The sequence below is a fragment of the Phocoena phocoena genome, chromosome 9 (genome assembly GCF_963924675.1).
Source record: "Phocoena phocoena chromosome 9, mPhoPho1.1, whole genome shotgun sequence".
NCBI classification, from domain to species: Eukaryota; Metazoa; Chordata; class Mammalia; order Artiodactyla; family Phocoenidae; genus Phocoena; species Phocoena phocoena.
The window spans coordinates 91,360,134-91,376,659 of record NC_089227.1 but is presented as its reverse complement, the minus strand read 5'-3'; the positions used below and the strand labels follow the sequence as shown (position 1 = coordinate 91,376,659).

At 44.1% G+C, this 16,526-nt stretch overlaps 1 protein-coding gene across 1 annotated transcript in view; it reads left to right on the top strand.

Annotated features, from left to right (window-relative positions):
• The window catches only part of KIAA1549 (KIAA1549 ortholog), a 147,282-nt gene that overhangs the window by 99,133 nt on the left and 31,623 nt on the right, over positions 1–16,526 (top strand). Inside the window, exons 13-15 of the mRNA XM_065883799.1 lie at positions 8,267–8,469; positions 11,089–11,312; positions 12,226–12,379. Coding sequence (XP_065739871.1) covers positions 8,267–8,469; positions 11,089–11,312; positions 12,226–12,379 — 581 coding nt within the window. The remainder of the gene's footprint in view (positions 1–8,266; positions 8,470–11,088; positions 11,313–12,225; positions 12,380–16,526) is intronic.

Here is a 16,526-nt window from a genome sequence, read left to right as displayed (position 1 = left end):
CTAAAGAGTTTGCAAAGCAAATTAAATTTTTAACAACAATGTAGGGTGACTATTTTGACTACGTGTAACATCAGAGTTTTTCAAGTAATTGTGGAGGACACATTTATAAAATGATTGAGACCATAAATTATAACTCTCCTCTTTTCATTATAGTGAATTCCCAGAGTAGAATTTTATAAACTTAGTTGAGATGGCTAGTCATTTACTCATCCAGTTAGCAAATGTTTACTAAGGGCCTGTGATGGGTTAGATGCTAGGATAGGATGAAGACGAAGAGACAGATGTGATCCCTGCCTCACAGGATACTAATGTGGGTCACAGGCCTTAGTATTAATGCAGTGTGATGTATTTACCAATAGATAATGAAATTAATATTTCTTTAAAAATGTTCTGTTGCTTTGGTATTTCAGTAATTCAGATTGCCTTTTCCTGTGTCGTTTTGCTTTGTGGACATTATCCTATAATGTAATTTCTATTATATATATATATATTTTGTTTGTTTGTTTGTTTGTTTGATAATATTTGAAGAGAAAGGACTTTAATCCAAAGTCCCTACTTGCCTGAAGGCAGGATTCACACAGTATTGATCTCTACGTAGCCCTTGTACTTTCCATTGGTCGTTATTATCCAGGTAGTTCTTTTCGAAAAAAATTGTGCAATGCATAGCAAACAATAAAAATAACTGTGTTTATAATATGTATTATATATATATTTCTATGTATAATAACCCAGTTTGTTTATATATATGTATGGAGATATATGTATGTGTGTATATACAATATGTGAATATGACAGATAACAAACTGCTCTTTTCAGCCTTTTGGAAGGGCTGGGTTCCAGGCAGTATAGAAGTTGAGGGTTTTCTGCATGTCCCCTGCTTCTCCTGTTGCAGTTGGTGAATTATAGAGCGAGGATCCAGGTGGGGAGTGGGATGGGGCATGGACGGGAGTCAGACACAGGCCTGCAGCTCCCTGGACCCAGGCAGGCAGGCAGCGCAGGGGGGAGAGGCCTTTCTTCCTGGTCACCTTTGCACCCTGATCTTGTTACCATCCTGGAGGAAAGCAGTCTCAGCCTTAGGTATCAGTAGCTTAATGGGACACCCTTGTGACATCTGCTGTCACTTTAAAAGTTTGGGTTAGCAAGGCTAGCCTTATCTGATGAAGCTAATTATCTCCTTCTAGGCTTCTTGCCTGTAATTTGAGTAGCTGAAGGGATGAATGGTGGTGTCTGGCTGTGCTTGTATTGTGCAAATGGTCAGGCTCCCTCCAGGCAGGGAAAGAAAGCTGGAGAATAGCCTGAATCCAGACAAGTCTGCCTCCTGGACAAGAGAGATGTCTTCCTTCACAGAGCTATGCACATAATTTCTCATCACTTGGGATAGCAAGTGAATATAATTCAGATTGAGAGGGAGTACAAAGATGTATGTACCACTGATGTGCATTCCTTCTATACAATATCAACTGCGACTCCTTACTGCTTTGCTCAACACTTCTTTTTTTTAATTTAATTAAAAAAATTTTTTTATACAGCAGGTTCTTATTAGTCATCAATTTTATACACATCAGTGTATACATGTCAATCCGAATCTCCCAATTCATCCCACCACCACCCCCCCAACCCCGCTTTCTCCCCTTGGTGTCCATACATTTGTTCTCCACATCTTTGTCTCAATTTCTGCCCTGCAAACCAGTTCATCTGTACCATTTTTCTAGGTTCCACATATGTTTGTTAATATATATTTGTTTTTCTCTTTCTGACTTGATGCACTGTGTGTGACAGTCTCTAGATCCATCCACGTCTCAACAAATGACCCAGTTTTGTTCCTTTTTATGCCTGAGTAATATTCCATTGTATATATGTATCACATCTTCATTATCCGTTTGTCTGTTGATGGGCATTTAGCTTGCTTCCATGACCTGGTTATTGTAAATAGTACTGCCGTGAACATTGGGGTGCATGTGTCTTTTTGAATTATGGTTTTCTCTGGGTATATGCCCAGTAGTGGGATTGCTGGATCATACGGTAATTCTGTTTTTAGTTTTTTAAGGAACCTCCATACTGTTCTCCATAGTGGCTGTATCAGTTTACATTCCCACCAACAGTGCAAGAGGGTTCTTCCCTTTTCTCCACACCCTCTCCAGCATTTGTTGTTTGTAGATTTTCTGATGATGCCCATTCAAACTGGTGTGAGGTGATAGCTCATTGTAATTTTGATTTGCATTTCTCTAGTAATTAGTGATGTTGAGCAGCTTTGCACGTGCTTCTTGGCCATCTGTATGTCTTCTTTGGAGAAATGTCTATTTAGGTCTTCTGCCCATTTTTGGATTGGGTTGTTTGTTTTTTTAATATTGAGCTGCATGAGCTGTTTATATATTTTGGAGATTAATCCTTTGTCCATTGATTCATTTGCAGATATTTTCTCCCATTCTGAGGGTTGTCTTTTCGTCTTGTTTATGGTTTCCTTTGTTGTGCAAAAGCTTTGAAGTTTCATTAGGTCCCATTTGTTTATTTTTGTTTTTATTTCCATTACTCTAGGAGGTGGATCAAAAAAGATCTTGCTGTGATTTATGTCAAAGAGTGTTCTTTCAAAGTTTTCCTCTAAGAGTTTTATAGTGTCCGGTCTTACATTTAGGTCTCAAATCCATTTTGAGTTTACTTAGGTGTATGGTGTTAGGGAGAGTTCTAATTTCATTCTTTTACATGTAGCCATCTAGTTTTCCCAGCATCACTTATTGAAGAGACTGTCTTTTCTCCATTGTATATCCTTGCCTCCTTTGTCATAGATAGTTGACCATAGGTGCGTGGGTTTATCTCTGGGCTTTCTATCTTGTTCCATTGATCTATGTTTCTGTTTTTGTGCCAGTACCATATTGTCTTGATTACTGTAGCTTTATAATATAGTCTAAAGTCAGGGAATTTGATTCCTCCAGCTCTGTTTCTTTCCCTCAAGACTGCTTTGGCTGTTCGGGGTCTTTTGTGTCTCCATACAAATTTTAAGATTTTTTGTTCTAGTTCCATAAAAAATGCCATTGGTAATTTGATAGGGATTGCATTGAATCTGTAGATTGCTTTGGGTAGTATAGTCATTTTCACAATATTGATTCTTCCAATCCAACAACATGGTATATATCTCCATCTGTTGGTATCATCTTTAATTTCTTTCATCAGTATCTGACAGTGTTGTGCGTACAGGTCTTTTGTCTCCCTAGGTAGCTTTATTCCTAGGTATTTTATTTTTTTTTGTTGCAATGGTAAATGGGATTGTTTCCTTAATTTCTCTTTCAGATTTTTCATCATTAGAGTATAGGAATGCAAGAGATTTCTGTGCGTTAATCTTGTATCCTGCAACTTTACCAAATTCATTGATTAGCTCCAGTAGTTTTCTGGTGGCATCTTTAGGATTCTCCGTGTATAGTATCATGTCATCTGCAAACAGTGACAGTTTTACTTCTTCTTTTCCAATTCGTATTCCTTTTTCTTCTCTGATTGCCATGGCTAGGACTTCCAAAACTATGTTGAATAATAGTGGTGAGAGTGGACATCCTTGTCTTGTTCCTGACCTTAGAGGAAATGCTTTCAGTTTTTCACCATTGAGAATGATGTTTGCTGTGGGTTTGTCGTATATGGCCTTTATTATGTTGTGGTAGGTTCCCTCTATGCCCACTTTCTGGAGAGTTTTTATCATAAATGGGTGTTGAATTTTGTCAAAAGCTTTTTCTGCATCTGTTGAGATGATCATATGGTTTTTATTCTTCAGTTTGTTAATATGGTGTATCACATTGATTGATTTGCATATATTGAAGAATCCTTGCATCCCTGGTATAAAATCCCACTTGATCATGGTGTATGATCCTTTTAATGTGTTGTTGGATTCTGTTTGCTAGTATTTTGTTGAGGATTTTTGCATCTATATTCATCAGTGATATTGGTCTGTAATTTTCTTTTTTTGTAGTATCTTTGTCTGGTTTTGGTATCAGGGTGATGGTGGCCTCATAGAATGAGTTTGGGAGTGTTCCTTCCTCTGCAATTTTTTGGAAGAGTTTGAGAAGGATGGGTGTTAGGTCTTCTCTAAATGTTTGATAAAATTCACCTGTGAAGCCATCTGGTCCTGGACTTTTGTTTGTTGGAAGCTTTTCAATGACAGTTTCAATTTCATTACTTGTGATTGGTCTGTATTTTCTGTTTCTTCCTGGTTCAGCCTCGGAAGGTTATACCTTTCTACGAATTTGTCCATTTCTTCCAGGTTGTCCATTTTATTGGCATAGAGTTGCTTGTAGTAGTCTCTTAGGATGCTTTGTATTTCTGCGGTGTCTGTTGTAAGTTCTTCTTTTTCATTTCTAATTTTATTGATTTGAGTCGTCTCCTTTTTCTTGATGAGTCTGGTTAATGGTTTATCAATTTTGTTTATCTTCTCAAAGAATCAGCTTTTAGTTTTATTGATCTTTGCTATTGTTTTCTTTGTTTCGATTTCATTTATTTCTGCTCTGATCTTTATGATTTCTTTCCTTCTGCTAACTTTGAGTTTTGTTTGTTCTTCTCTCTCTGGTTCCTTTAGGTGTAAGGTTAGATTGTTTATTTGAGATTTTTCTTGTTCCTTGAGGTGGGCTTGTATAGCTATAAACTTCCCTCTTAGAACTGCTTTTGATGCATCCCATAGGTTTTGGATCGTCCTGTTTTCATTGTCTTTTGTCTCTAGGTATTTTTTGATTTCCTCTTTGATTTCTTCAGTGATCTCTTGGTTATTTAGTAACGTATTGTTTAGCCTCCATGTATTTGTGTTTTCTACGTTTTTGTCCCTGTAATTCATTTCTAATCTCATAGCGTTGTGGTCAGAAAAGATGCTTGATATGATTTCAGTTTTCTTAAATTTCCTGAGGCTTGATTTGTGACCCAAGATGTGATCTATCCTGGAGAATGTTCCGTGTGCACTTGAGAAGAAAGTGTAATCTGCTGTTTTTGGATGGAATGTCCTATAAATATCGATTAAATCTATCTGGTCTGTTGTGTCATTTAGAACTTCTGTTTCCTTATTTATTTTCATTTTGGATGATCTGTCCCTTGGTGTAAGGGAGGTGTTAAAGTCCACCGCTATTATTGTGTTACTGTCGATTTCCTATTTTATAGCTGTTAGCATTTGCCTTATGTATTGAGGTGCTCCTATGTTGGGTACATATATATTTATAATTGTTATATCTTCTTCTTGGATTGATACCTTGATCATTATGTAGTGTCCTTCCTTGTCTCTTGTAACATGCTTTATTTTAAAGTCTATTTTATCTGATATGAGTATTGCTACCGTAGCTTCCTTTTGATTTTCATTTGCATGGAATATCTTTTTCCATCCCCTCACTTTCAGTCTGTATGTGTCCCTAGGTCTGAAGTGGGTCTCTTGTAGACAGCATGTATACAGGTCTTGTTATTGTATCCATTCAGCAAGCCTGTATCTTTTGGCTGGAGCATTTAATCCATTCAAGTTTAAGGTAATTATCGATATGTATGTTCCTATTCCCATTTTCTTAATTGTTTTGGGTTTGTTTTTGTAGGTCCTTTTCGTCTCTTGTGTTTCCCACTTAGAGAAGTTCCTTTAGCATTTGTTGTAGAGCTGGTTTGGTGGTGCTGAATTCTCTTAGCTTTTGCTTGTCTGTAAAGCTTTTGATTTCTCCATTGAATCTGATTGAGATCCTTGCCAGGTCGAGTAATCTTGGTTGTAAGTTCTTTCCTTTCATCACTTTAAGTATATCATGCTACTTCCTTCTGGCTTGTAGAGTTTCTGCTGAGAAATCAGCTGTTAACCTTATGGCAGTTCCCTTGTATGTTATTTGTCGTTCTTCCCTTGCTGCTTTTAATAATTTTTCTTTGTCTTTAATTTTTACCGATTTGATTACTGTGTGTCTTGGCGTGTTTCTCCGTGGGTTTATCCTGTATGGGACTCTCTGCACTTCCCAGACTTGGGTGGCTATTTCCTTTCCCGTGTTAGGGAAGTTTTCGACTACAATCTCTTCACATATTTTCTCTGATCCTTTCTCTCTGTCTTCTCCTTCTGGGACCCCTATAATGCGAATGTTGTTGCGTTTAATGTTGTCCCAGAGGTCTCTTAGGCTGTCTTCATTTCTTTTCATTCTTTTTTCTTTATTCTGTTCTGCAGCAGTGAATTCCACCATTCTGTCTTCCAGGTCACTTATCCGTTCTTCTGCCTCAGTTTTTCTGCTATTGATTCCTTCTAGTGTAGTTTTCATTTCAGTTATTGTATTGTTCATCTCTGTTTGTTTGTTCTTTAATTCTTCTGGGTCTTGGTTAAACATTTCTTGCATCTTTTCGATCTTTGCCTCCATTCTTTTTCCGAGGTCCTGGATCATCTTCACTATCATTATTCTGAATTCTTTTTCTGGAAAGTTGCCTATATCCATGTCATTTAGTTGTTTTTCTGGGGTTTTATCTTTTTCCTTCGTCTGGTACATAGCCCTCTGCCTTTTCATCTTGTTTGTCTTTCTGTGAATGTGGTTTTTTTCCCACAGGCTGCAGGATTGTAGTTCTTGCTTCTGTTGTCTGCCCTCTTGCTCAACACTTTTTTTAGTGTTGAGGGGAAACCTGTATATTTTTCACTTATGCTTGAGGTTTCAAAACTTAGGCTTTTGTTTAAAAATAGTTTTGGCATGCCTTCACTCCTTCTCTTGGCCTGTTGGCCATTTATTTTGAAGCAGTGTCCAGAGTGTCTAGAGGTGACCTGTGGCTTAGAGGGAGGGCATGTGGGATCTTAGTGTGTCTAACTGGAGAGTTCTTTCCATCCATTCAGCCCCTCTTCATCTCTTTCTTTGCCTTTAAAAAACTTTTTTTTTTTAAATTTTATTTTTGGCTTCATTAGGTCTTCGTTGCTGCATGCGGGCTTTCTTTAGTTGCAGTGAGTGGGGGCTACTCTTCATTGTGGTGCGTGGGCTTCACATTGCAGTGGCTTCTCGTTGCGGAGCATGGGCTCTAGGCGTGTTGGCTTCAGTAATTGGGGCATGCGGGCTCAGTAGTTGTGGCACGTGGGCTCAATAGTTGTGGCGCACGGGCCTAGTTGCTCCGCGGCATGTGGGATCTTCCCCGACTAGGGCTCGAACCCGGTGTCCCCTGCACTGGCAGGCGGAATCCCAACCACTGCACCACCAGGGAAGACCCTCTTTGCCTTTTTAAAATTAAAGTTTATTTGAATTATTTCTATTATAAAAGTAATACTGACTAGAGAAAATCCACGTTACAGAAAATACAAGAAATTGGAGAACATTACTCATTATACCAAGATCCAGTCTCTGTTAAAGTGTTTTTCTGTCTTTTTTTCTATACATTTAAATATTTTTCTTTTTTGCAGTTCTGGTTACTTAAAATAATTACCCTTTTAACCATTTTTCAGTGTTCTCTTCATCTGTTTTTTTGTTTGTTTTTTTTTTGTGGTACGTGGGCCTCTCACTGTCGTGGCCTCTCCCGTTGCGGAGCACAGGCTCCGGACGCGCAGGCTCAGCGGCCATGGCTCACGGGCCCAGCCGCTCCGCGGTCCCGGACCGGGGCACGAACCCGTGTCCCCTGCATTGGCAGGCGGACTCTCAACCACTGCACCACCAGGGAAGCCCCTCTTCATCTGTTTTTAAAGTGGGAACTAATTCCATGCAGGCAGCGGCTTTTTCTTCTCCTGACTCTTCATTTTCTTTCTTCATCAGAACTGAGAAGCCCGAAGCCTTAATCATTCACCAGTACTTGCCAGCAGGTCCACAATCCCCTGGTCTTTTGTTATCTCAACAGTGTAATTACCTTGCAACTAAATTTATATCACTTCAAATGAGCATGGACATTCAGAGCTGCCATAAGTGTTGTCCTCCAAGTTCTGTAAATTGCTACTGGCCTACCCACGTCAGGCTTCTCCTGTCCTTTACCCTGTCTTACTGAAGACTTTGAAACACCTTTAGACAAAACAGGGCCATTTGGGGCACAAAATGTCGTAGTGATTTTCATATCTTACCTACGGATATTTGTAATTTTTAATGAGACTGAAGGAGACACTACTTATCCCAGACAATTTAAGCTCGAATGGTGACATTTCAAGTACTCTGCCATGGAGTTGGGGATGTGTTTTTGGTCAGGGGCCCATCTGACGATTCTTTAAGAAATCCCTAATTGTGATGATTTGCTCTTTCTTTACAATGACTTTATTTCTTTTCTTTTTTTTTTTTTTTTTTTTTCTTTTTATTTTTTTTGACTTTATTTCTTAATTTTGCTTTTCCTTCTGTTCCAGGGGCAGCACCCAGCTCGGGGAATGAGCAGCATTCGTCAGCCTCCATCTTTGAGCATGTGGACAGGATCTCCCGCTCCTCGGAGGCCAGTCGGCGGGTCCCCAATAAGATTCAGCTGATCGCCATGCAGCCCATCCCGGCACCTCCCGTTCCACACCCCATCCTGGCCGACCGAGTGGCCGAAACCAACAAAATTAACAAAGAGGTATTTGGTTTTATGAAAAAGTACATTAATAAAAAAAAAACCTTAGATTCTCATTTGGTCACTGCTTAAAAATGAAGTTAGTGTCAAAAATATGAGCTAAAGATATGAGCTGCTCACAGATGTTCTTAATTTAAAATCTGATACTCAGTGTTTTTAGATCATATACCATTCAAGGACACTAGTAGGCACACTGGTGGATGTGCAGATTAAAGACCGGGGGTGGCTATCCTGAGAAAGTCCGCCTTAGCCCGTGGCTGGGGTTTGGGGATTTGGATCTTGGAAAGATTCCCACCATTCCCAGAATGGAGTGGCTCGCTGTGCCTAAACTGTTTGTACAAGCAACATGATTTTTGCTGGGCAACTCTTTCTTCTGGGAGTCTGGAATTTTGGTACATGCTAGGCAGAGGGTGCCTATGTGACCGGCCTCCAGTAAACATCCTGGGCATTGAGTCTCTAATGAGCTTCCCTGGTAGACGTGTCACATGTGTTGTCACAACTCATTGCTGGAGGAGTTCACATCCTGCGTGGCTTTTCTGGGAAAGGACTCTCGGGAGCTGTGCCTGGTTTCCTCCAGACCTCACCCTATGTGCCATTCCTCTGTCCTGGTTTTGCTTTGTGTCCTTTTGCTGTAATAAATTGGACTTACATTCTGAGTCCTGAGAGTTCTCCTAGTGAACCGTTGAATGTGGGGTAGTCTTGGGACCACAGTAGACTCTGTGATCCCTGATAGATCTGCTCTGGCCCCAAACGTCTAGGTAAGTCTTGGGAAGAAACTGTATTTCCAGTGACTCCTGGAACAGTGAGTTAGATCTGCTTTCCTCCTAAGATTTGGGGAACCCGAAGGCCAGGTCACGTCACTGTTAGCTTGAACTTGAGGAGTTTGACCTGGTCTGGACCATGAGTGGAACGAATGCTGTTTAGGGTCGCACACACGGTAGCATCATGACTGTCGGTTTCTTGCCTCTAAGAAATACCTGCTGCTGTTGTGAGTTCTGCCAGGTGAACTAATAATTGATGCAATTCAATCCTTAAAGTGGATCATCTTACAGAAGTCTTAGCAAGAGTTCTTACACATTCTCCTCCCCACACCTCATTGGCTCCTTGCCAAGGGCATGACCAGAAGAACGTGCGTCATGGGTTCAAGGTGACACATGCTGCCCCTTCTCACTGATGCTCAGGAGCCCTGACCCTGCATGACCCCGGTCCTAGCCTAGACCTATGACCCCATCAGTCCTGTGTTGCATGTGCCTCACATGGCCATGAGTAAGCACCCTGGAGTGCATTCTCCATGTGGCCAAAAACAGAAGAGAATAAGCTCACCAGCCCTCACAAGTGGATAGCGCTCATCGCCACTTTTTTCTTTTACTATCTTTAAAATGTATTTGATGCATGCATATGGTATAGGAAACATATATATTGATTATAGAGCGTAAATGAAAACCCAACTTAAGACCAAGAGCATTATCAGTACTGGTGCACCTACCGGTAGGCTCCATACATGTCAGTGGAAATGGTTTCTTTTTAGGAGGTTCTGGTGCAGATTCCTAGCATGTCTTGGTCCTCCTGTGGGGACCTCATATATTTTAAAGAACAGTTAGATCCTGATAGAGTAAGAGTCATCCTGCTGGGAAGTTGTCAAGCATCTCATCCACCTGGCCCTCCCTCAAGCAGCCGCAAGGAGCGTGTGGCTCCTTGTCCACTGTGGCGAGGCCAGGAGCGTCCCACCTTGTCTTAGACGTTGCTCCTGCTCTCTTCTCCTAGTCGGATGCCTAGTTTGTTTTCCCTTTTTCCCTCTGTCTCCATCTCGCTTGCTGTTAAGTCCTCTGAAGCTGGGCTAAGGGCTTAGAAAACAAGGGGATGCACCTCCATGAAGGAAAGCATTCCCCGTCTGCTCTCCCTGATAGCTCAGCCGACCTGCCGCTCCCGGAGCTGTGGCCTCATTCCCCCAGACGTGCATCTGCATTCCTGCTTCTGGCCCTCAGCACCTTGGTGCCTGCCCTGCACACCCTGTGCCTACTTCCCTCCCTCCCCTGCTTCAGAACCAGCCAGCTCTTGGAGACCTAGTTCAGGCCCCTTGTAGCCAGCGAGGATGTGTTTCCATACGTGTCGATTTTCCTCTTTGAGGAGGGGTGTCTCGTGGCTGGGGGCTTGTTTTGGTAACACTAAACATCATTAGTAAATGGGTATTTTATTGTGTAATGCAAATATCTTCTTTCACTCTGTCTTAATTTAAAAATCTCTAAAGTAGTGATATTATTGGGTATGGAAAATATTTTCTCTTTTCTCGGGTCGTATGACATATAGTTGTCACTGTCTCTCAGTATCTTCAGAGTTGCCACTGGCCTCTTTCCCGGGTTTGAGTTCTTTTGCCCTGTTTGGGGGCCAACACCACGGCTTCCCGCATCCCACCCACCACGTGGAGTGTGGGGATACAGCTCCGGATGATGGAGCTTCCCCATGCCCCGTGTGGGTGTGCCTGTCCCTGTCACCCCTTTGGGGCCTCGTGGGAGCCTAGGACAGCCGGGGGCGGGGGGAGGAGAGTCGCAGGAAGGCCTCCCAGCTGCTTTCTCTGCGTGGTCCCAGAGACCGTCAGAATGTTCCGTCTGTCTCGTTTCCCAGATCCAGACAGCGCTGCGGCACAAGTCGGAGATCGAGCACCATCGGAACAAGATCCGGCTCCGCGCCAAGCGCCGCGGGCACTACGAGTTCCCGGTGCTAGACGAGCTGTCGTCGGGAGACACGCGGGAGCGGCACCGCGTGTACCGCAGGGCGCAGATGCAGATCGACAAGATCCTGGACCCCACGGCCAGTGTGCCCTCTGTGTTCATAGAGCCCAGGAAGAGGTGGGCCCCGAGCCGGGCTGCAGGGCTCGGCCGTGGAGGGGGCGGGGAGAAGTCTCTGCAAGCGACTTCAGGCTGGGAGGCTGCCATCCCGCCTGGAGGTCACCTGTGGTGAAGGCTGCATTCATTCCACCCCAGTGGCCCCGGAGCACCTCCCTGGGTTTCGTGTCTCCTGGAATTCAGACTTCTGAAAAGGTGGCGCCTTCCTTCTCAGAGGGCTCCAGGGCTCCCTCTCCCTGCTTCTCTTCTTCAACTCTCACCCCCAGCATCTCCACCTCCCGTGCTTGGTCACCAGTTCGGCCGGACGCACAGCCACTCTCAGAGTCTCGGTCTCTTGGTCTCCCAGGCCCTTGCTCCCTAATGCAGAGGCATTTTCTGTAAGATCAGCTCTCGTTTGTGTCTTGCTCTGCTCACACCTGTGCTGGCTTGGGCTGCCTGCCGGGTGGACCCTGGGCTCCTGTACCTAGCAGGGCATTGCCTTTCACCCAGCTGCTCCCCCCTCCGCCCAGCAGCACAGAGGAACTGCCGCCCCCTAGGCAGTGGCATCATCGCCTCCCAAACTTTCATCTACATTCCTGTTTCTGGCCCTCCACACGGTCCTGCCTGCACCTCACACTTGCCCCACTTCCCTGCCTATCCGCAGATCCTACTCATTTTTCAAGACCTAGATCAGGCCACAGGTAGCCAGCGGTGATATTATGCTCTCTTGTTCCGTGTGTTTAGTATAGTCTGCCCCGGTGGACTGTGAGCTTTCTTAGAACAGAGACTGTGTCTTACACATTGTTTACATCCTGTGGGGTGTTTACTACAGTGGCTAGCAGGTCCTAGGTGTGCAGAAAATACTTGGCGTTTAGTTGATGAGCCCATGGCCGGAAGGTTATTTCCTATGAAGATAAACTCTCTTTACTCCTGGCAGCTCCAGGATAAAACGTTCTCCTAAACCACGCCGGAAACATCAGGTCAATGGCTGCCCCGGAGATGCTGAGAAGGACAGACTTATCACCACAGACAGCGACGGCACTTACAAACGGCCCCCTGGTGTCCACAACTCTGCCTATATTGGTTGCCCGGTGCGTAATGTTGAGCCTTGCTTCTGGTCGCTCTTAGGGAGAGAAGAATGAGCAGTGACGGCTGCTGCCCTGGGTGACGCTGATGCCCAGTAGGGGATGCTCCAGGGCCAGCTAGGTTGTGAGGCATGTAGGGTGGGGAAGGGGTGGGCACTTCCTTTGAAGAAAGACTCGAGTCATAGAGAGCAAGGGGCTGCTGGGGGAGCCCTCTGGAAACACACTCAGTGTTTTTACTTCCTATTAAGCAAACCCTGTCCTCTCAGGCTTCAGAATGGCAACTTCTCGAGGTTAATTGGAAAACAGAGAGAAGCGTCCAGAAAGTTTCTTTTTTCTTCCCTTCATCAGAGAGTTGTTTGGGTTTCATGGTGGTAGGAGGGACATTTAGGGTTTTGTCCCATCTTCTGTTCTTGGAGTGCTAAGAGGATATTACATTTGCTAATATATATATCTAGTTCTAAAGGAAGAAAGAGCTTAATGGAAATTAAGAAATAGGGAGTTAAACAATTTTTTCCAAAGGAAAGGGGCACAGAGTTGCTTGTAGTGTTAAAGCAGACGTTGACGGCATTAAGACACATACAGACCCCACTGAGCAGGGAAGAAAGGGCCAGCCTCCCCAAGGGGCCGTGAGAAATACAGACACAAAGACACCCCAAGACAGAGCAGAAGCCCCACGTTCCCAGTGTGTCTGGCAGCACCGGGACACACAGTGCACGTCTGTAGCCCTGTGCCAGGGTGAAGCCCTTTCTCGTTGCACAAGACCACCTTTCTCCTTCTGGAGACAAAGTTACAGACCCATCCTTTTTAGAGAGAAATTAGCAAAAACACATTCTTGGAGAAGGAGTTTGTGATGTACATGATCACTCAGTTAGAGCTTATGTAACCAGTGATTTCTTATTTGAGTTTTATATTTTATCTCTCAGATTACACAAATAACTAACACTGAGAGACACTAAACATAATTACACATATGTGCCGAATACCATCCTGACATTGGGGCTAAATATAATTGAGTCATAATCATCTGAAAGAACCAGGCTTTTCCTTTGGAACTTACTGTGTTTCTGGTGTCCTGAGACTGACCATCCCTTCGTAACTGGCTCATGAGGACTGGTGTGATTCCCGCGGGTTGGAATGTCTACAAATTAGGCTGCTTTTCTCCCCAACAGAATGAATGAATCATTTCTGAAGGCTGTGAATGAATTCCTCAGGTCGGGGAACCTCAGGCAGTTCTCACAGTAGATGGCGCTCCTGAGCCACTGCCATGTTTTTGGACAGGTGTTTGGGCATCTGTGGTGTTTGGCTTGATCTGGGGAGGGCTGTTCCCTTGACTCCCCAGGATGGTCCCCTGGAGCTTTCGTTTTTGTTTCATCCGGGATCTCAGAGATCCTGTTGTGTGACACCAATGAGCAGAAGAAGGGGGAGCATTTCTTCTTCCCTCTTAGCTTCCAGAGCCCCAGGGCTCCTTCTCTGAGACAAATCTGTAGGAGAGCCTTTGCAGTCCCGCACGTTCTTTTTTCAGTAGCCCTGAGTTCCATCATCCAGTGCCACTGAGTTTTGTGAGGAAATAACCTGTCCTCCCCTTGCTCTCTCAGTGACCATAAATCAGGCCTCTTTCATGGTGGCCCAGACTACCCTTTTTCTCCTTGCTTTTTTTCTTAGCAGAAAGCACAGAGGTTCCTCCCTCAGCTGGTGGGAAGAAGCCCTTCCCTGGAGAACACTAACTCAGTCAGCTGCTTCATCCCACATGGCTCCATTTTTCAAAGATTCCCTAATAAGAAATTCTTCCTCAGATGGACTTTTTACTTTCTTTCCCTAAAAATTCTGAAACATATATTTTCTTTTTTTAATGCTTATATTGTATGATTTTTATTTTTTAATTTTATATTGGAGTATACTTGATTTACAATATTGTGTTAGTTTCAGGTGTACAGCAAAGTGATTCAGTTATACATATATCTTTTTTTTTTTTTTTTTTTTTTTTGTGGTACACGGGCCCCTCACCGCTGTGGCCTCTCCTGCTGCAGAGCACAGGCTCCGGACGCACAGGCTCAGCGGCCATGGCTCACGGGCCCAGCCACACCGTGGCATGTGGGATCTTCCCGGACCGGGGCACGAACCCGTGTCCCCTGCATCGGCAGGCGGACTCTCAACCACTGCGCCACCAGGGAAGCCCCATATATCTATTCTTTTTCAGATTTTTTTCCAATATAGGTTATTACAGAAGATGGAGTAGAGTTCCATGTGCTGTACAGTAGGTCCTTGTTGTATATGTTAATCCCAACCTCCTAATTTATACCTCCCCCGACCTTTCCCCTTTGGTAACCATAAATTTGTTTTCTAAGTCTGTGAGTCCGATGAAACATATACCTTCACAGATAATGCCTTTTTGGGAACTCACCTTTTCTTAGGTAGTATTTCATCTTGAAGGTTATACTAGACATACTTTTTTTTTTTGCGGTACACAGTCCTCTCACTGTTGTGGCCTCTCCCGTTGCGGAGCACAGGCTCCGGACGCACAGGCTCAGCGGCCATGGCTCACAGGCCCAGCCGCTCCACGGCACGTGGGATCTTCCCGGACCGGGGCCCGAACCCATGTCCCCTGCATCGGCAGGCGGACTCTCAACCACTGCGCCACCAGGGAAGCCCTAGGCATACATGTTTTTGAACTGTCTTGAATTATATGCTTTCGCCTCTAAATATCTTCTTCTTGAGAGCGCTCTTCTTCTGAGGTGAAAGAGATATTTCTGGACTTCTTGTAACTAGGGCTACCATTATAATTCAAGCCTCAGCAAACATTGACCCTCAGGCAAATCCGGCCTGCTGTCTGCTTTTGTAAATAAAGTTTTATTGGAACACAGCCACACCCATCATTTTTGTGTTATCTATGGCTGCTCTTGCTACAGTGGCAGAGTTAAGTAGCTGTATGGCTCACGAAGTCTAAACTATTTACTCTCTGGCCCTTTATGGAAGTTTGTCAATGCTGATATAATTTATTATACAAGCCAGACACTTGTGAGGGTGAAAGGAGATGCTGTTAATTATCCTGGGACAACAAGCATGAACTGAGCTTGTCCTGGGCCAACCATGGTGCATGATCACTGTCTTATAATACCAAGGATTGCAAAGAGGCACCAGAATACATCGTCTCTGATGACTAAAGGTAAAAATGTTCTCATGTATTTCTGAGGAGTGATAGGTGAACATGTATCTGTGCAAAGGAAACGAGTTGAATATCAAAGTCATCAAACTTGGGGGCTTCCCTGGTGGCATAGTGGTTAAGAATCGGCCTGCCAACGCAGGGGACACGGGTTCGAGCCCTGGTCCGGGAAGATGCCACGTGCCATGGAGCAGCTAAGCCCGTGTGCCACAACTTCTGAACCTGCGCTCTAGAGCCCGCGAGCCACAGCTACTGAAGCCCGCGCGCCTAGAGCCCGTGCTTCGCAACAAGAGAAGGCACCGCAACGAGAAGCCTGTGCACCACAAGGAAGAGTAGCCCCCGCTCGCCGCAACTAGAGAAAGCCCGCACACAGCAACGAAGACCTGACGCAGCCAAAAATAAGTAAAATAAATTAAAACAAAGTCATCAAACTTGGATTCAAGAGAATGGAATTCAAATTCCAATTCAGGGATCCTGGGTAAATCTCAGCTTCTGAAGATCACAGTTATTCATTTCTTATTAAGTACCATCTATGTGTGAAACACTGTGCTGGATGTTGGGACATAGGAAAATGAACAAGGCCTCTTCTTGGCCTGCAGGTTGCTAATAATCTAGCCTGCGAAGTGTGGAGGCAGCAAGAAGACCAGAGAACAGGAAGCTCTGACATCACGGCTCTGTAGTTCTTTGCCTTCTTGGCAGGATTCATGGGATCAGTGAGACTCCAAGGGGACCTCACTTCACACCTTCACACATGTCTCTCTTGCTGTAAAAGTTAAACCTTCTTTAAAGTTATGACTACTGAGGGTGAGACTGGTAGTGGCTATAGCTCTTAAGGACTCTCTTCAAGTGTATGTAGGGTTTGTCCCCCACCTTGGAATCTCACTTTAGGCTGTGGCCACACCGCTGTCTTCCTTGCAGTGTGGTTACCCAGTCAGCTCCTGGAACTACCGTCAGGAACATCGCTTCTGGCTTTGGAGAGACCCTCTTACTTAT